Raw genomic sequence first — 21,031 nt, 5'->3', positions numbered from 1 at the left:
TGTTTATGTCCTGACTGATCAGAGCCGTTGTGTCGCTGATGTTTGTATTGTGATGATGACTTTGAACAATGCCACTGTGCAGCCTTTCTCATTTCACATACATTATTGTGCTTATAGGCCAAGACGGGCGGAATGCTTTCAACTTTTATGATACAAAGTTGTGCCAAGAGCATTTTTCCCCACTGCTTCTCTCCGAGGGGATTTCAAAGGCGGAAAGCAACACATGCTGTCATTCATGTCCTGCCGTTCAGATGGACCATTACGCTCATATCAGATCGGCGCTTTTGATGTGCCGAGTGACGGAACAAAATAAATAGCGAGCGCAAGGCTGTGAGAGATTTGCAATGCAGTGCGTTAATTAACGAAGGGCTATACCAATTAGGCGCCCATGATTGGTGTGTGAATATCAGTGCAGTCACGCAGTTTGGGACTCTGCGCAGAGTAACACCACTGTTTACTGAACACAAAGACGACAAACAAACGCTGGCAACAAGTACGCTGCCAAGTGTGAATAGCAGGGCATTTCAAAGAATTTATGGCTTTTCCAAAGACCTGAACTTCATCTCAACAGGGAGCAGGAGGAGAGTTACATAGTTGACCATATTATTGGCTTATTGAGAAATTTTGGTTTTGGACAAATAACTAGATTAAAAGAGCATTTTTTCCAAAACCAAAAATGGAAATCAGCATGTGCTTCACATAAAACATGTCTACATCAAATGCGGACTAACTCTCCTACATTACAAGTCTTACTATTTTGTTCACCATTTAGAATTGGGCTATAAACCTGTGAAAAGGATGGTTAGGCTCTTTTGAACCTCACTCAACCATGAGACCTAAATTTAACAGTTTTTTTTATATGATGTTATGTAGAGCTCGATAAAGTTCTACTGGCAGAGTCAACCTATGGCAGAAAATTAACCATTAACCATTCCTCATTTCCAGCTTTCTCCTTCATCCGCTTTTGTTTGTTATTCATATAGTAAATGTTAAATATTTTTGGGGTTTATCCTGTTGCTCAGACAAAACAAAAATGTTTGGCCTTATGAAATGTTTTCAAATAAATCAATCACTCAATAGTGAAAGTAATTGTTAGTAATCGTATTATGTGGGTCATTGTAAAACTCTGCAGATGCTGCAGTTAAAACAATTGTTAGCCTTTGAGAAAATAAGGTTCCAAGTTCCTATTTATTTATTTTTCAGTTGTGCTGCTCTCCAAACACTGAAACAATTCAGGTAACAGGATGGAAACAAACACTCATGCGGGAAAAATGTCACTGGTTTTGGCCCACAGATATATTTATCCCTGTCTTTAAACAGGTTCTAATTGTAATAATATGTTCCCCTTTGTTTTGCTGTTGCACAACTCGACTCAGGACAAACACTTCATTAATCGAGTGGACTATGTTAGGTAGTCAGTAATGAGGTGAATGTTTGAAGAATAAAAGCGATAATGACCCAAATGTTTGGTTTCCACATATATAATTATGCATTTATTGACAAGAATGATACAGGTCTGTTGTGGGACATAATGAGGTCAAGCCAACTAACAGATGTGCGTCTTCAGTTTACTTAGCGGACCTCCTGGTCCTCTTGTCCCAAGAGAAGTTTGCGCCGTAGGATTTCACCCGGGGCTTTGAGCTTCTCTTGTCAGTTATATCGTAGCTCCAACCTGAAGCAAAAACATTATGAGAGTAAGTGATGGGGGCGAGAACGTCACGTATGTTCACTTTGGATGAGTTCCAACCACAATGAGGTGTTTTGTAGACATCAACAGGCTGTGTGTAGTCAGAACTGCACTAATCGCTTTCATGGTGCAATAAACAGAGTAAGGCAGTTTCTTTGCTGAGTTTGAACAAACTCTCCCAGATGGTTCAGTTCTCTGAGTCAAAGTGAACTTTCAGTTGGTCGACAGAAAGCCATCTTTAACGTTAATTAACAGAGGACTGTTTCACATGATCTTGTTGGCCCATCAAACAAAATCTTTTAATGTTTTATTACTTGATTTGTCATAAGGCTTTTTGTTGCAATAAAGCGATTTTAACAGGAGCGGTTTTACTGCTATGAATATCACAGTCCTGGTCTGAAAAGTTTAATAAACTGTGTTTTTAAAATATATAACATTGTCAAGATCCAGAGAGAGTATGATGGTCTCTGCTAGACTGATTCATCTGATTACCGATTTATCTGCTGCTGAGAATAAACTGCAGCATATCACATTCAGAGGGTTAAATCTGTTATCCAGATTTTTATACCAGTGTCCAAAATTTAGTTTCTTTCATAGTCAATGTATAATTGAAATCTGTTTAAATTAAATATCTATATCTATATCTATATCTATATATAAAAAAAGCTTTCAGTTACCACTCAGGATGGTCAAGTGACCAACTGATGCTTTACATTATGTGATGCTGTAACTGACACTATTTGATCAAAGTTCATATGAATCCAGATTAAATCTAGCTAATCCTGCACCAACCTGATGATCTATGATGCAGTCAGTACAGCAAAACTGGCACACAACTCAACAGATATGAGCATCACAATCCTCCAACCAACAATCTGAATCTACTGTTTGTCTATCAGTCACTGATTCAGTTTTGGTAAAACTCAAAGCGATGGTGTGCACTTTAAAACAGTCACTGCAATCACTGTTATGTGTATTGTTTTAAAAGTTAAGGTCTATCTAAAATCTTGACAATTCTTAGATTTCGTACCATTTTTCTCAGCAAAAGCAATGGCATCTTCCTTGGAGGAGAAAGAGAGCACCATGTTGGATAAGGGATCAGCCCTGAAAGGCAGAAAGAGCTGTTAGCCTCATAATGGTGACATCACTGGAGGCAAATATCATAAGAAATGCTCTATGATCCAAATGCTATTTAACCAAAAATCATTTGCCAAGAGTAATGCCCACTCATCAACCCCTTATTAATAGATGTATGAAGAAACTATTATCACAACACAGAAAAGCAAAAAAGCATATATACAACAAATATATATAATAAAGACTCATTGAGTTTTATGTGTTGTAGAAATTGGCAGGAGATTCTTACGTTGAGGCCCAGCCCATCAGCGGGTTCTCCCAGCGCTCTCTGGTATCAAAGTCCATCTTCCACTTTTTGGTGCTGTTGATTCCCGACTGCATGGCTGTTTTAGCAGGTACAAATATGTGAACCTTGCGCGTCTTGATGTGCTCCTCTGGAACCCCTGTCACAGGGCTGATGTCCTATGGAGAGACAGACAGAAGCACATTATACAGTAAGTAACAGAGTTAATGAGTTAATAAGTTAATGTCAGACTGGAGAACATCATAAATAAATATACTAAAGTTATCTTTAACAAATTCATAGAAAAGTCCTAGTTTGACCACATTTCATTGCTTTTAAATAACAATCCCATGCACAGCTCAAGTAACAGTTATTTTAATTAAATCAATAATAAATAATAACTATCAAAGTTGCTGCTGATTAATTTTCTGTCAATCAACTAATCGTTGTCGCTCAAATCCCATGTTGCACACAACACACTGATGCTGATTTGATGTGAGAAGGCATTTACAAAAACTAAACAATTAATAATAATTTATCAATCTAACTCCTTTGTAAACAATAAAACATGGAACTTGGAAGAGGGTTCAACTGAGCAACTTTTTTATGCTAACCATGTGTATGAAAATAACTAATTGACATGTTTCTGGTTGGAGACCACCCGGTGGTCCACCACAACCCTCTGACTTTCATTTTACTTGGTGATTGATGTCTTTTTTCTTCCCCTGCAAAGAACAAGGGTTGATGAAAAGATATATGCGTGTGCGTTTGTTGAGACAGGCCATCTGAAAGTTAGTTCGCAGGTGTTAAAAAATACAACTTTAAACTCTGACAGCATCTTCTTAATGTCAGAAAAGATGTGGTTAGGAAAATGTTCAGTGGCTATAAAAAGTACTTAGGTAATCAACTGCTTTGTGTTTTGTATTTTGATGCTTCACATCAGTCAGTAGAGATTTATTTTCACTTTAAAATATCAGGGTCAAAAAAAGCTCAAATGCATCTTCAGTGTCAGAAAAACAATAAAATATGAACAATCCGCAGTGAACACTTTTTATAGGCACTGTAAAACAAACTAAAAGTTTGGATAGTATTTTTATTGTTTCTGTGATCTGATGATCACTCTGTGGGCATTTTGGTCTCTTTTGCCAGAGCAACTGTTACAACTGCACATAGATCTTTCCTGAGACTAAACTTGTCAGTATTTTGCTGCGATTTCCTTTCTTTTTTTTCTTTTTTTTATGTGGAGCTTGTAAACGTCCATCAGTGTTTAATGGGCTGAGTACTTTTATCAGGCAACAGTTCAATAATTCAAATTTTAGTTTTTTTGACTTTAAATTTGTGCATGATTTTAGTGTAACTGAACAAAAGCACTATAACAAAGAAAACCAGAAAGCCATAACTTACATATGTGGACCAAAAAAAAGAAACCCAAATAAGAAGAATATAATAGCCATCTTTATGCTGTTATTCATACTCTTTTGCATTGAGGTGAATGAAATTAATGCCTAATACTTGAGGTGATTTATTCCAGACCATCAGAAAGTAGGCCAGCGCGACAAGAGGAGGAGGAGGGGCCTTTGGGCGTACTAAATGCATATTCCTGAGCAACTGGAGCCCCTTCAAGCGCCTATCAAGGATCTGGTCTGATTCTTCAGGGAATTAGCAAACAAGCAATGGGAAGTCGGCGACAAAACACAGACGAACCTCCCAGCATGCAGGCAGCAGCCACCCAAGACTGAGGGCTTTCCAGGGTGCTCTCCTTTCAATACAAGAATTTTACACATTTCAATGGCCATTACAACTTCAAAGAATCAAATTTTCATCATTGTCTGTCATCTGCCAGTTGATTTGTAGAAAGGGGGTCGTTTTGCATGAACTCTACACAAAAGCCCGCCTTTCCTTGGGCAAAGGAGCTTCCAATGGTATTTAAGCCTAAGAAATTACAGGTCCAATTGCTTAACTATTGCTCGTTTCAGTGAAATATCTTTTGCCATGCTAAGAGGCAAGACCAGACTGAATTTAATCATAAACAAGATCTGCACATTGAAAAGATTGTTAAAATGAAAGGGAAAAGACGAACAAAAGGGGGAAAAAAAACTTCACAAGTGCTCGGTAATTATTTCCGGCTGCCCTATCTACTTAACCTTAACAATTCCCTCTTGTCACAGAGAGGAGGAAAACATGTTCCCTTCACCCAAAGGGGGTAATGGTGGACAGTTCATGACACAATCATACACAAGACAGTGTGAGAGAGCCAGGGTCATTTTTTTCTGCAGGTAATTAAAAATGTTTTTAAATTTTTCTTTCAGCAGGATATCCTTTTTTATTTTCAGTGGATAAAGATCTGTACTCAAAAAGCGAGGTAAGAAAAACTTCCTGAGAACAAAACTTCCTTGTGCACATTGAACCATAACAAATTTGGAGTTGTAAATTGAGGAGAAAAATCATGTACAAATAGTACCTTTGGAATTGAGGCAAATAAAATTAGCAGTCAGAAACATTTAGCAATTCTGTGGTCTGGTCTGTTCAAGGGGATGGCTGCATGAAAATCCCTCTCCGAGACACATTAGAAATGATGCCCTTGGGATTAGCAGAGCAGACTATGGTTACGCGTATGTGCGTTACATAAACCATAACTGACACATGAGGCCCATGTATGGTAAAGTGGTGCCATAATTTGTCCAGATGTAGCAGACCTTAAATCACATCTTAGGCGTGGATGAGCACAAAAGATCCTTCATGAATGAGGGAGGATGTGTCAAAACAAAAACTCTGCCAAATCACTGAAAACACACCGCTCATTATCTGGCATTGTTTGCAAAAAATACGAGTCTAGACTTTCTATGATACTTGCACGCATTACACTGAAAGCTAGGAGGGTTATTGGCATAACAGACTCACCCACAATACCCAGATTCACAAAGGGAATGATTGTGGCTGGAATGTGGTGTGTTCCCAGGAAGACTAGAGAGGGCCATCACAAAAGGAAAACCCACACGGTGGGCACTTTTTCTTCTGCCATGTACAGGAAGCAAAATGAGAACTATCAAGTTTGACACTATTCACAGGGCCTTCACGGGGCCCTACAATACCTGGCTGGGCAGACAGAATGCAGGGCTTAAGAAAGGGGGGAAAAAGGCTGGCAAAGTCTCCGTCACGTGAAAGCGTGTCGATATTTCTGACACCTCCAGGCTACGTGCCAAATAAAGAGCATAGGGGCTTGTCGCTGTGGGGCCGCTGGGCCCACCAGAATGCTGAAAGCTGGTACCCCTAATGCTCCAACAGAGATCTGGGATGGAAGATTTCTGTGTAAACAAGAGAAAAAATCTAAATGTGCTTAAGTGAGGAGAAACTGTAGGAAATAACAAGATATCAAAAAGAAATAAAAGTATATATATATATATATATATATATATATATATATATATACACATACTTTTATATATATATATGTAGTTCTTGTTAGCAGGCATTCAGAACAAAAACAGCACTGTGTCCAAAAAATGTAAGAGGCTCCTAGAAGTCCAGTTTGAGTAATAGATCCATGAGTTTGAAGGGTTATCAGAACTAAAACAAAACACTGCACAGCGGTTTATCATACCACGAGACGGGATTTGACAACTCTGGAAAGTTTGAAGGCTAAACAGCAGAAATGCAGTGTTCAAGTACGAAGTAATACAGTGCATTCAGACCCATTCACTTTTCTCACATTTTGTTGTACTAAAATCATTTAAATTGGATGGATGGATGGATGGATGGATGGATGGATGGATGGATGGATGGATGGATATTAACTCTGGTGCCTCCCATTTTTCTTGATCATCTTTGAGAGATTTCTACACATTGATAATAGATGCACAGCTGATAATGCATATGAGAGCAAAAACCAAGCCAAAACCAAAACTTTCTGCTGCACTGAAGGTTCCCAAGAGCACAGTGGCCTCCATAATTCTTAAATGGAAGAAGCTTGGAACAACCGGAGCTGGCTGCCTGACGAAACTGAGCAATCAGCAGAGAAGGGTCTTGGGGAAAAAAAAAGAAAAGGTGACCAAGAACATGATGGTCACTCTGGCTCCAAAGGTCCTGTGTGGAGGTGGGAGAAATTTCCAGAAGGACAACCATCACCGCAGCACTCCACTGATCTGGCCAGACTGAAGCCTCTCCTCAGTGAAAGACACATGAAATCTGCTAGAGGTTTGGAAAAAAAAGCACCTGAAGGACTCTCAGGCAAACAAGATTCGCTGGTCTGATGAAACCAAGATTGAGCAGTCTGGACTCAATTCTAAGTGTCATGTCTGGAGGAAACCAGGCACCTGACAGTGAAGCATGGTGGTGGCAGCATCATGCTGTGGGGGTGTTTTTCAGCAGCAGGGACAGGGAGATTGGTCAGAGTTGAGGGAAAGCTGAACAGAGCAAAGTACAGAGATATTCTTCACTAAAACCTGGTCCAGAGCGCTCAGGAACTCAAACTGGGCCGAAGGTTTACCTTACAACCGGCCAATGACTCTAAGTACAGCGAAGACCTCATAGGAGCGGCTTAGGGACAACTCTCTGAATGTCCTTGAGTGGCTCAGCCAGAGCCCTAACTTGAATCCAATCATACATCTCAGGAGAGACCTGAAAACAGTTGTGCACCAACAGTCCCCGTCCAACCTGACAGAGCCTGAGAGGATCTGCAGAGAAGAATGGCAGAAAACCCGCAAATCCAGGTGTGCAAAGCTTGTCACGTCATACCCAAGAAGACTCGAGGCTGTGATCGCTGCCAAAGGTGCTTCAACTAAGTCAAGGGGTACTGAGTAAAGGGTCTGAATACTTATGTCAATGTGATATTTCAGTTCCTTCTTTTTAATACATTTGCAAACATTTCTAAAATTCTGCTGTTGCTTTGTCTTTATGGGGTATTGATGGGAGATTGATGAGGGAAAAAATGGACATGCTGCAATATAACAAAATGTGAATGGGTCTGAATACTTTCTGAATGCACTGTATACCAAAATCTGTGCTTGCAAATAAATGAGGGGACTGTGTTTTTTTTTTTGCCTGCTCAGTGATATAAAGTATGGTCTCTATTTTCTTTCTGATATCATTCGCAGATCTGGTCCAAATGAAAAGTGAAAGAAAAGTTGAAAGATTTTGTGGTATGGTGTCGTGCATAACTGTAAAGGGAATTATCTGTGACAAGAGAATAAATGTAATTTACTATTTAAAATGGTTTTCCAATAAGAAAATAACCCCCCCCCCCAAAAATTAAAGTCAGACCTTACTTTTGGATTCATCTCTGCAAGTGAAGCGATACAACACATATGATTTTTTTAAGCATTGGGAACTTTGAATAGTGCTTCATACTGGGGGACTTGGAGCATCATGGGCTACGACCAAATGTAGATGAAGACTTGAAAAGAAGTGAGTACAAGGACCTTGTCTTCTTAACACATTACTGTTCAGTCACTTAGTGAATTGAATAGCACTGTCTTTTTTGCTCAATCACTTGATATTCCCTTTGTTCCCCTTTAGAGAAAGACGACTATTTTAAACAAAAAGAAACCATAAAAAGGAAATTCACATCTGTTTTTACAATGATTCTGGCTCAACTATTAGTTATAAAAATGATAAACTCTATGATAAAATAGAGAGAAAAGACTTTGTGAAATGGACAAACCATGAAGAATCTGTATTGACACCAAGTGTGGAATCAAGTGCACAAATGATTTTAATAACTAACCATTCGTTATCACACTACTACTGAGAGCAACAGAAAATTAACTGCCAAAAACTTTTAAACGTAGAAAACTGGCACATTGAAGAAGCTAATACCAATTTACTTTTGGCATTTTTGCTTGAAGTAACTGAAAATAATCGATCATCAAAGTAGTTGCCGTTTAATTGTGTGTCAATCGAGTAACTGATTATCTAATTAATCATTTCAGCTCTATAAATATTAATTATTTATGTAATTTGCTGTAATTGTTTATTAATTAAAAACACCGAACTTGCAGTGGTTGTGGCTTGATTTTCGTGGTTTCATGTAACCAAGAACTGAATGTGTTTGGGTTCTCGACTGTGGGATAAACAGAGACCTTTTAAGATGTTATCGTGGATTAAAGGACATTTTTCACTTTTTTCTGATAATTTATAGACAAACTAAACAATCGATAAAATAATCAACAGATTAATAATGAAAATAATCATGAGCTGCAGACATATGCGTCCTCTAATGCTAGTAAAATAGTCCAGACACAGGGCCACATTGTATAAACACATTGGTACTGGCAGTCCTACTTTTAAGACTTGTTGTTGAGTGAATTTTCCTGTTAGTACAGTGACCAAATAGACAAACAAATAAACAAAGGATGTCTGTGCATGAATGACTCAGACAAAGCACTTGTAGCATCGCTACCACCTCGTTATGGGTAATGGTGGACACCGTGACAACCATGACACAAGTACGGTCCAGCCTATCATAGCACGAACACCCGTATGCCAAAACTGCAGCCCGGCAGCCAGGAAGGGTCATAAGGTCAGCCAAGCTGAATCATGTTGAGTCAGCATGTGGTGAAAGCCCAAACACATCACCCTTAACCCCCCACTCTCCAGCCCACACCCAGACCAAGAGCCTCACTCATCAGCCTCCGCCGGTTCCCACCTTCAGACGTCTTTGAAGTGGAAAAAGCGTGCCAATTACTGATTGGACATAGGGGGCGTCTCTAAATGAAACAAATATTATGTTGCTTGCTCATGTGTAGGAGTGGTTCAACTCTGGAGAACAAGAAGCAGCTGGCGTGAGGGTCATCTCAAATCTCACATTACACATACCACTGAGGACTGGAAAGAGGGGGGTAGAGGAGGAGGTCATTTATGAATATTTTGGATGCAGACGCACTTGTTTGTTTGTGTGTTGTACAGCATCTCAAAGAAAAATGTCTTTCATATGTGAAATTCTGTATAATTAACCCAAAACTATGATAATGCATCAAACAAAAATGCCAAACGACATTTCTGTTTCTGTTTCTGTTTAAGGATGTGTGTTTTTTGTTTTATATCATATAAACTGAACATCTTTGATTTAATGGACAAAACAAATGACATAAAGACTCTGACCCTGGGAACGTGTGATGGGCATTTGTTGCTATTTTTTTTTTTTACTATTTCTAATCTAAAATGATTAATTGAACAATGTGGTTGATTAATTGATAATGAAAAAAGTCAGTGTAGCTTTAGAACTATGCAACTATAGTCTACATTAACTAATTATTTTTCATTATTTCATTATTATTTAAATTAGTTGATTAATCTTTTGGTCTATTGAATGTCAGCAAATAGCAAAACCTGGCCATTACAAGTTCCCATGGTGATAAAATGTGTCATTTTGTCTGACCCAACAGTTGAAAACCATGTAGACATTCAGTATACTGTCACAGATGCCTTAAAAAAGAAAAAGAAAAAAGAAAAAATCACATTTGAAAAGCTGGAACCAGATGAATCCATTATCAAAGTTCCTCATTAATTTTCGGGCAATTAATTAACTAATCGTTTCAGGTCTAGTACACATGTGTAGTGAAATTCAACGCCACAAATTATAACGTTATCGTTTTTGTTGTGATGCTTTGTTGTGTTATTACAACAAACAGACTGGAGAGACAAAATATACTAGAAACCAGACTGATGCTCGTGTAAGACACCAAAACGAGTTCAGAAAATAAAGAAAAAGAACTGCTAGTTTACAACAAATGAATAAATGGAAGTGTAGGCAAACACAAGTAGCAAACTTCTTTTTTTTTTTTTTTTTTATCCACTCTGCAAACACAACACTTTGCAGCTAGATACTTCCTAAAACTACTCGGCGCTGACAGGGCTGAGAAGTCCTCTTAAGAGGCTTAGTCTCTATGGAAGAGAGTGTTAATGAATGAAATACTATTTAGTGGATGATACATAATAAAGCCTCTTGTCTGGCACTCTTCAAAGACCAACATCCTCTGACCCACTACTCCAAACTTGAGCCGAGAGATTTTTTGCATAAGCGCGCCGTATGAAAGGGCAACCAGACAAAACAGACACTTAAGTTGTCTATGTGGGAAGGAGGGAGGAAGGGTGGGAGAGGAGGATGAGAAGGAGAGGAAAGGGGGGGTGGGGTGGTGAATGTGGTCTGCTCCACTGTAGGTCACTCTATGTCTGAGGCTAGACAGGCTTAGAGAATATACACCCTTGTACTGCAGACTTAAACTGCTTGTGCTAAATTTATCCTCATAGTTGGGATAGCTGAATTTTCATTGTGACTCTGTGTATTCATTGTCCTATACACTGATTTTCTCGCAATTTCGAAATGTGAAAGCAAATACCTGTTTAAGGTTGCAGTAGCTGAGAGTACTTTGCCCAAAGACACTCTCAAAAACACATTTAATTCTGAAGAAATTGAGTTCTCAAGTGACACTAAGCAAACTGGCGTGTCCGATTGAATAGCCCTAATGGTGCACTGAGAGGATCTTGTGTTAACCAGCTTCCTCTGAGTAACTTCTGTATCAGGGGATTTTATGATGTCTTTGCATGACAAATCTTGACTGACAGATTCAGGATCTTTCAATCTGACTTCAATTTAGGTCTTTAAAAACAACCAACAACCTTCAACTACCTTGCTGCAATCAAACCCCACATCTTTTGTCCAGATGTGATGTTACTTGCCAAGCAAGAGCTGGGCTCTAAATTCGCAAGAAGCTAAAGATTTCAGATTATCAAACTGAACATGCCACGCATCAAATGGGCATACCAATTTAATACTCTCTTCCTTTCCCTGTCTTTCTCCCTCCTTCCACTTCAGTTCCCCACTCTGTCTAATAACTGTCCTCCTCTGTCTCATAAAACCCCAGTGCCTTTAGAGAACTCTATAACAAGGCTTCACAAGCGCTTTAAGATTATGGTGTTGTGTTTATGTGGAGAGAGGGAGTGCACTTGGCCATGGCTGAAGCAGGAGTAGACCCCAAGACACTCAGGCATAAATGGGAGATATTGTATTAATGCATATTGAAGCAGCTGCTAAGATTATAACTGCAGTTGTTTCTGCAAGGGGCCAGTGAGTAAAGCGAAAGGCCTGACTCTAATTGAGGGAGGTCGCAGACATTACGTGTAAAGCTGTGTATCAGTGGCCAGCCAGCTGGACCCTAGGAGCTGCCCAGCATGCTTAATCAAACAGTAATTACAAACAAAAGCAGGTCGGCATGGGCACTCTAGGGAACAGCTTTTGGGCACTGGAGCTCCATCACGCAGGTCTTTTTATTTGGCTTCTTTTCTGTAATTCAGACAATGCCTTCAAAGATCTGCTCATAAAAATCCCTAACTTTAGGAAGGTTTTTCATTTTTTGGAGCTTTTAAATACGTGGAAAGAAGATTTGCATGGACTGCAAAGAATTGTTTTCATTATTTTATCTGCCCAGTAACAGTCTTGATAATCAAATTGTTTAGTCAATAAAATTCCAGAAGATGGTAAAAAAACAAAAAATGCCCATGTAGTTTCGTAAGGTGAAGTCATCAAATAGTTTTTTACGACCACAGTCAACAAGCCTTGGTTGAGATACTTGATTTACTATCACATCAAACAAACACTTTAGAAGCAGGAACGAGGGAATGTTTTGGCAGCTTTGCTTAGAAAATGTCTTTAAACCTGAAATAACCTGAATTTTCTGCCCACTTGGTGGCAGTGGAAACATTGTTTTAGCTTTACTACGTTCAGCAGCTAGTCACTATCTTTGTATGTCTACTGCTTGGTGCTGTGCAGGCAGCATACAGTGGGATTATTAGAGCTTTTCAACACTGATTAGAGCAGTAAGAGCAAAGTGAAACAGTAAAGTTGCAGGTCATATAACCAAAACAATGAGCTAAAAGATGCTATAAAGCTCAGAAATGCACTACAAGCAACATTTATCACATTACAGATTATAATTTGATCCATCGTTATTATAAAAATATTGATTATAGCCACTTTAATGACTCATCAGCCGTCAAAAAATTTGCCTCTTCTCTTTCTGTCTGCAGCCTGCAGTAAAATTGTTAATAGAATCCATTAAAAATCCTCTTCACTGGATTAGTTCATATTTTTGACCTGCAGGAGATTCTTGCCCTTCATAGCTTAAATTTGTCTGAAATGGAGCTGGCCAAACAAACTGTTGAGATGCGAGTTCCTGTAAGGTTTGCATTTTTTGGACAGACGAGAACTAAGGACAAGATAATGAGTGTCACACAAATATTGTCAGACAGAGTTTTGGGAGTGAATTCAAAATATCATTTCCCCTGGCCAAAATGCAACCTCATCTAAATGAGGTTATTCAGAAATGTTCACTACACAACAAGTGGCACACCACTTTCTCCTTGGGCTGCTCGACAGCGTGCGAACCTGGCATAACCTCTCAGTGGATTGAGACCTTTGTTTGATTGGTCTAACCAGAAAGCAATTCACACTTATTGACAGCTTGATGAATGACTAGCGTGCTGACATGCGCTGAATGCCCAAAAGGGAGAGTGCTCTCATTGCCCTCTTCCATGTGAGACAGAGACCACTGTACTGTAAACAGCTGAGGCCCTCTCTTTTTGGCCTGTCTGGGTAAGCATTAGAGTACTTCCCGCCGTCGCCAGCAACAGCACGCCACAAAGGAACCTCTGTGGCCAGCAACACTGAAGTGGCCACTGTCTTTTTCGTGAGTCTCAGGGTGTCTCACAAACTTTTTTCCATGCAAGCTTCTTTTCTTTCACCCCCTCCCCATTTTTAGAGGCCCTTTTTTCCTCTCCTCTGCTGTTCCTCTCAGTGGCCCCTACTGAGAGGACAGAGACAGACACTCCGCCCAGCCAAAGGTTTGTCTGCCAGTATGGTCAGCCTCAGTCTGGGACAAAAGCGCACTGACGCTGCCCACACACAGCAAACCCCCCCACCTCCCATCCCCCAAAACAAGTCCACAACAGACTCCCACATTCTCCCCAAACTCCCCTTTTCTCCGTTATCTTCTATCTCCTTCGTCTTTTAATGACAAAGCATTTACTTCAAAGATCCCTCTTTGATTTTTACAGTTGGCACATTGCAAGACTTGGCGGCTTCGAATTTACGCTCATCACTGCTTAGACTGTGCTTTCACACTTAATGAAAGGGGGCACCAAAGACCCTGTCTGATGAAATATAAATGTACAGCTTTACCACATAATTTACAGAAAAAGTACAGTGACTTCTTAGTCACCCGTTGACCTGTGAACTAGCTTTCATTACATATTTTTAGCTGAAACCTACTCTTCAAGTGCTTTTGGAGCTATGCTGTGTGCCTAAAGCCACATCAGTTGACAAGTGTTGTGACTGCTCACAGAAAGTCACGAAAGAAAGCCGCAGATATAGTCTCCAACTGTTCGGTAGAAGGAGAAAAATAAAGCATTTTAGCTTCATAGGGGTTCTATCACTAAGTGCATTTACATGCGTTACAGATGGGTTCCTGCAGTTACTTTTATACTTTCAACTTCATGAAAAACTGAAAAATCCAGGTTCTATACTCAGGGTATTGGATCAGAGAAACAATGATTTTTCCAAAAAAAATTCCTGGAAAATGACGATTTCTTGGCCACGTTTACACGTAGCCAGTACAAAATGTCATAAAAATATGAAAAAAAAAATGCTCTTCAGGTACTTTTGACAAGAAAGAAAAATGGATGGAATAAAAATGATTACAATTATGATTCTACTGCAGCTTTTGATCGTATTTTCATCATTAAGGCGCTTATACAGTGCAAAAGAATAGCGACAATACTGAGATGAAGAGAACAAATAATTCTGAACAAAATCATGCTGTTGGGTGAAACTGAAATCGATAACAAACGGTACCAAATGTGAGATTAAGTAAACAATGTGAGCTATCGATGCAGACAATGGATCACAGAAAATTAACTGAAACCTGTGCACTCTAACTTAAAAATGAGTGTTGACACATTGTGGACTTAGGGAAGTAGAAGACTAGACATAACTGGATTAGACATGTACAGTATGCAAGCTAAGTCATATCAACAGAGACAATGCAACTGCCATGTAAATCAACCTGCTGTATTTGATGCCAAACAAAGAACCTTCGGGTAAGTTTTAAAACTTCCACATCTCAGAGAGAGAGAGATGTAAGCAAGCAAGTAATTTTTTATATAGCACCTTTAAAGAGCAGATGTCACAAAGTGCTTCACGATAAAATGATAAAAAATAAAAGTGTCTACATCTCAAGCCCAATAGGAAAAAGTTCCAAAGCTACAACCTCAAAAGCATAGTCATTTTTTTTCTACATTGCTGCAGTAACTCTTTCAATATAGACAGGTGCATGACCATAGAGGGCTCTAAAGTAATCACAACACTGGTGTTACTGTGAATGATGACTGCCAGTAATCTTTCACTGAAACCCTGGATTTATGTTCATTGTTGTAAAAATAGGAGCTACAGTACAAACACACATCAAGACGAAACTTCCCTAATTAATGCTTTTGTTACATGGCCATGTTGTCATGAAAACAATATAGAGATCAAATACTTGTATTATTATGAATTAGTATGTAATGGTGGCTTTTGGCCCATGGAAACATACCATAAAATATGACCATAATAATAATGATGATCATAAAGCTTTTATGTTGTTCCATAGCTTCAGTTATGTTACTTTTTTAATTTAAATTAAAGCTTATCTGTATTTCAGTTTCATCACAGATCATTATATTGTCATATTAAACTAATTTGTCACCTAAACTCCATTTAGTAATATTTCTAATAACATAGTCATGAAAAGTTGGGAAGAGCGCAAAGAGGGGATTAATGGGAGCTGTGAGCACACACAGAACTACCAATGATGACATTTGCCATTACCATCATATTGTTACAAAAGCCCACTGTCTACTACAAACTCATTTTGGCAGCAAGTTTATTAACAAATCTTCCAGGAAAGTAATTGGAGGACAGTAGATCAGACAAACACCAATTCGTGTGTCACGTTGAAGAGGGAGGGATCCTTACCAATTTCTCATCAACTGTAATAAGTTGCGTGTCTTGTCCTGGTTTCTCTGCCAGCCTCGATGTGGATGTGCTTGTAGACCTGAAAACGATTAGATAGACATTACACGCAAAGCACAAACCGCCAAAGGCAGACAAGCAACAAAGAAGCAAATGACGAGCAAGTTACACTCTGCAAACACTGACTATCTTGGAGGAAGCGATGGGGCAAGGATGCGGTGAAAAAGAAGAGACCAGGAGTGAATCCCGCCCCCCCGCCACATATTAGTTCTGTCTGGTGAATCTCTGGCAGACTGTCGCTCTCATCCTAATGACAGGACGTGCTTAATGTTGGCTGTGGTCAACTGTCAGGCGAGGACTGTGTAGCTCTTTGTGAATGTGCAGCCGTGTCCTGTCACAAAACAGTAATGTGCCATCATGGCTCAGCCAGGGAAGGGCTCTTCCAGATAATCACCTTGTAGATAATGCCAGGATAATCATAATTTTCTAATGTATAATTTTTACACTCAGAATTTCCCTTATTGTTTCATTTTTCCATTAAAACACAGAGGGAAATGATTGTGACCAACACAACTATGGTTTATAGTGTAAAATGTTGCACATAAATGTAATAAAAAAAAAAAAAAATCTGCTCCTTAAGTCATCCCTTCACTTCCACTGCACTCACTTGCAAAAACATGTATATGAGATACGATTGTGTCCGATAATCAAAATGTTGAACAATCAACTTCTGTGCTGAAACGACTGGTTCTTCAACAGATCAGTCAATGGAAAACAAGTAGATTCTAATTCTGATAACTACCAGTTTTAGAATTTAAAATGCCAGTTGTCTACTTTGCCATCATTGTATTATAAATGTAATGGTTGGAGGGCTTGTCTGCTGATCAAATACAGTAAATCATAAAGCTTATTTTGACTCAAAAGGTAAAAAAATAATTAATCAATCAATAATGAAAATTGTTTTTAGGCTCAGGTAATATTTTTACCTCTTCAAATGAGCTATTTGCAACAGATATTTATTTTTCAAACTATTCATCTGTCTTTTCCCTTACTGTGCCAAAGGAATTTTGTTTCTCAAAAATAAAAGGCATCTATTTCTTATCACCAGTATGTCACATCAACTCGCATTTTCACTTGGAGAACACCATGTATATCCCTTGGTTAAGCAATGCAATCAAACCTGTCATCTATTATTTAATGATCTTATCTTGTGCATGATGAGGCCAATGTGTAATTATACAAGCTGAAAAGAAACGCTGTCATGTGCAATGTGACGATGTTCTCAGGTTGCATCATTCTATGAGGTATGGCAAACTTTTGGCTGCCCTTCCTTAATCATTACTATTTGAGGAACCTGTTTACCTAACCAAAAGCTAATTGTGACTCAAAACGTTGTGCTCTATTCCTAAAGGAAATATTCAAGTGTTGAGAGACCTTGGCAGATAAATTGCTATCCAAGAAACAATATAATTTGCTGCCTTGTGCATCAGTATAGTTCAGCAGATCATAATCCCTGAAGGTAAATCAAGTCATCTTACACCAACTGATGTCTGTTTGTCCACACACACACACACACACACACACACACACACACACACACACACACACACACACACACACACACACAATGCAGATACATCCCAACAAAATAAAACACTGATATTTTTGGGTTAGTACCTCAATATAAATAATCATCGTCAGTCAAATGCGATTGGAAAACATTATAATGCTATATCAAATTTTTGTCCCCCAAAATCCCAGACAGTATTTACTGTCATATCAAGGTAAGGTGGCAATTAACGAGTATTTTGAGAAACACACATGGAGGCGTGTTTGTTACTGCAAGAAATGCATTGTGTTTTAACTTTTTTTTTTCGGTGGGGTCTTTTACTAAATTAAGTTCCCAGTCTGGCAGAATGGTATTAGTAATGGTATGCAGCACATATGTGCAGCAGTGAACAACGTTAACTAAGTTAGCTCGTGAACTGGTTTGTATTCAGACTTGCTAGTCCTAGTGTTAGCTACTTAGCTGGCTAGCCGACTGTTGTAAGGACACGGGGTAACGCTGGCGTTTGCTAGTAGCCTAGTTAGTTTAAATACGCGAGCAAAAACGTAGTCAACTGTGTAAACTCACACCCAGTGCCCAATAAAGAGAAAAAACTTTTAACATGGTTTATTTACGTGATTTATGCTTTAACGCTAGTTAGCTTACAGTCACTCATTAGCCTGGGACATGCCAGACTCACGGCCTCCTTCCTTCGTATTTAGCCAACTTGGAGTTAAATGTTTCACACAAAATGACTCAAAGTAACACGCATCTATATAAAACTAATAAACAATCAACATGGAATTACCTGATAGGGTTCAGGAACACTTTAGAAGCTGCATTGATCACAGTTAAACGTCCCAAGCCGAGAAGTGACATTGAGGACGCCATGACTGTTGTCAACAATGACGTACGGCGAACGCGAAGGAACAAACAGTACGAGCTGGTGAGTAAGACAGCTGGTCGAGAATTGGAGGAGTGATGCCAGCAACTAAAATTACTTTACAGGGATGTGTCACATACAGTGAAACATGTCCAGACATATCTAGCGTCTATTCACCCCACTGATGTTGTTGTTTCATTTCACAAATAACGATGATGGGGGTGTTAACGGAAAGAAGCCCAGCACATCCAGAGGAATTTACTTTTGGATTCTAGAAATGGCTTCCTTCTCCTACAAGATTATGTTTTCCCCTTTTCCTTTCTTCTATTTTGCTTCATAAAATTATCAGTATATACAACAGTTCTTAAACTTAGCTTTGACTAAACTGCAGTTCAAATATATCTAAAACGTTTATTAAACTTGGTTGCTATTCAAACATTCCCTTTCTAAATTGTTTTAATGAGTTTAACTGACTTTAAGAGCTCTTCCCTTTGATATTGCAGCTAATTTATGACATTTATAATAATTATTGCATGTACATATGCATATGATAAGAAAACAAATGCACTTTTTATGAGATGATTGTAGGGATAAAACACTATTATTTGCTGTACTAACCTAAACATTCTGCAGTATAACTTGTTAATTTATTTGAGCATTCAGTCAGTGTTTTATTGAAACATACTGTATTAGAGGTGGTAAAATCACCAAGTTCAGAGGAGTTTTTGATTTTGGCTAATCTGAATAAATTGAATACCTTATCACTCTGGATTGAGTTGAAATACAGTTCAATCCTTGAAAGGATTGATTCCACAGTGTAAACAGATTTGTCAAATGTCTAATGATAGATATCTCATTGCCAAACCTTAAACTGTATGTATGTCTAACAGTTTGATCTAGGGCCAAACTTCCCCTTTGAATTAATCACATGCACTGGCATTATGTTTAACTACCTGTTATTCACAAATCAATAATACAGCAGAGTCAGAAAAAGTATAAGGAAAAAAACTTTTATTGTTTCACTCTTCATATCTGTACAAATACCATCAAACTTTGTATGTACATATGACATTTACATAAAAAATACAAAACTATATATTCATAACAGAATTTTGTATTTCTCTTGTGATGTTTGAAATAAAAATGCATTCTGAAAAAAACAAAAAAAAAACAACAACAAAAAGAAAACAAAGTGATGAAGTCTGATATAGTGTAGAGTACTGCAGTTCGTTAGTCCTATTTGAGCTCTGCGAGAGCAATATGGAACACATTGGCAAGAAGACAGCACACAAATGTTAATGGCACATTGTTTCCAAAATAATCAAGTATCATCCAAAACTTACCTCTGCTCTAATGTGGTGAGACAAAATTATTATTATACTATTGAATGATGTCTAAAGTTGTCGTCTCCGTGTGGAAACAAATCTAAAGGGCTGTAACTGAGGAATAACCAAAGAATAAGAAAAGAAAAACAAATGGCTCTTTTTTTTCTCTTCCATTTCATCGTTTCATCCATTACATCACTGCTGTGTTGCATTCAATGCTCTTTTGCGAAACCATTGAGAGAATCCCTTTGGTCAGTTATTATGAGTTGTAAACAAACCAGAAACACTTTATGTACATAAAATGATTGATATATTCCCAATAAATAAACACACAGCCTAAACATGCATTTACGTATGTGTGACATAAACATCTGTGATAGAGATTTGACAGAAACAAGCAGATTTTTACAGCTCAGGGAATGCAATTTACAGCTTGTAGAGGACTTATACTTACACGGTAACATGACAAATAAATAACACTGCTTCTCTTTGGACAAATATATTTCTTCATGATAAAAAAAAAAAAAGAAAGTAAAAGGAACAACATAAAAGGGGGAAATGAGTGGTAACACAAAATATCATGGTAGATAGTAAGCCTGACAATGTAAATGTATAAATTATAAAACACAAAAAAGTATAAATAAACATCTAGCAGACTGAACTATATGTATACTTCCTTTTTCTTTAAAAAATAAATAAGCATACACATAATGTACAGTATGGACATGATTCCTTGCCCTAGGACTGTTCCCCTAGTGATGAGAGCCTATCCATCCAGTATAGAAGATAAATGGACATAGGCCATGTAGTCTGAGTCCTCATCTTCCTCATCCTCCTCCTGGTCTTCTGTAATGGCTATATGGGAGAATATATGGTAGCTATTGTATGAATATGGACTACAACAGCGTAGAATATCACTGAATGTTCTCAACAAAAAAAAAACTCACAGCAAAGCCACTGGCACACAGCCTCCATTTTGTTTCTTTTTTTTTTTTTTTTTTAGTCGTTTGAGTGTGTGTGCATATGTTTCTATTTATGTGTGTGTGTGTGTGCGTGTGTGTGTGTGAGTGTGAGTGAGGCATCAACAATTACTGTGGCATCCCCAATTATGCAACTTCCATTTACATAATCTAGCAAGTCAGGGCTGCAACAAGAGAAAAAAAGTGGGTTGATGGAAAAGAGGGGTGGATGGGAGTTTGAGGGAGGGGAAGGAGGTTACAAGGTGGG

The 21,031-nt window shown here is 38.4% G+C and overlaps 2 protein-coding genes across 3 annotated transcripts in view; both read right to left on the bottom strand.

Annotated features, from left to right (window-relative positions):
* Positions 1 to 1,465: 1,465 nt before the first annotated feature.
* On the bottom strand, positions 1,466 to 18,549 carry ndufs4 (NADH:ubiquinone oxidoreductase subunit S4). Its single transcript, XM_023406059.2, has 5 exons — positions 18,405 to 18,549; positions 16,054 to 16,132; positions 3,054 to 3,226; positions 2,718 to 2,791; positions 1,466 to 1,672 (listed from the first exon to the last, which is right to left on the bottom strand). The coding sequence occupies exons 1-5, from the start codon at positions 18,485 to 18,487 to the stop codon at positions 1,569 to 1,571; spliced, it is 513 nt and encodes a 170-aa protein (XP_023261827.1). The 5' UTR covers positions 18,488 to 18,549; the 3' UTR covers positions 1,466 to 1,568.
* A 924-nt stretch (positions 18,550 to 19,473) lies between these two features.
* The window catches only part of fsta (follistatin a), a 6,386-nt gene continuing 4,828 nt past the window's right edge, over positions 19,474 to 21,031 (bottom strand). For both annotated transcript variants that reach the window (XM_023406115.2, XM_023406116.2), the window contains exon 6: positions 19,474 to 20,659. In XM_023406115.2, the coding sequence (XP_023261883.1) occupies positions 20,571 to 20,659 (89 nt within the window). In that variant the 3' untranslated portion in view covers positions 19,474 to 20,570. The remainder of the gene's footprint in view (positions 20,660 to 21,031) is intronic.

The sequence above is a fragment of the Seriola lalandi genome, unplaced genomic scaffold (assembly GCF_002814215.2).
Source record: "Seriola lalandi dorsalis isolate HSWRI2012SDOR001 ecotype SW California unplaced genomic scaffold, Sedor1 jcf7180002054294, whole genome shotgun sequence".
Taxonomy (NCBI): Eukaryota; Metazoa; Chordata; class Actinopteri; order Carangiformes; family Carangidae; genus Seriola; species Seriola lalandi.
Note: the sequence above shows the minus strand (reverse complement) of the source record. Positions and strands in the feature narration are given on the sequence as shown.

What these genes read in the sequence shown, in the direction of transcription:
- ndufs4 (XM_023406059.2), bottom strand. Translation starts at nt 18,487, where the DNA reads ATGGCGTCCTCAATGTCACTTCTCGGCTTGGGACGTTTAACTGTGATC. An exon ending in GTGTTCCTGAACCCTATCAG is followed by an intron (nt 16,133 to 18,404) that starts GTAATTCCATGT and finishes AATCGTTTTCAG; the next exon opens with GTCTACAAGCACATCCACAT. An exon ending in CTGATGGGCTGGGCCTCAAC is followed by an intron (nt 2,792 to 3,053) that starts GTAAGAATCTCC and finishes TCTGCCTTTCAG; the next exon opens with GGCTGATCCCTTATCCAACA.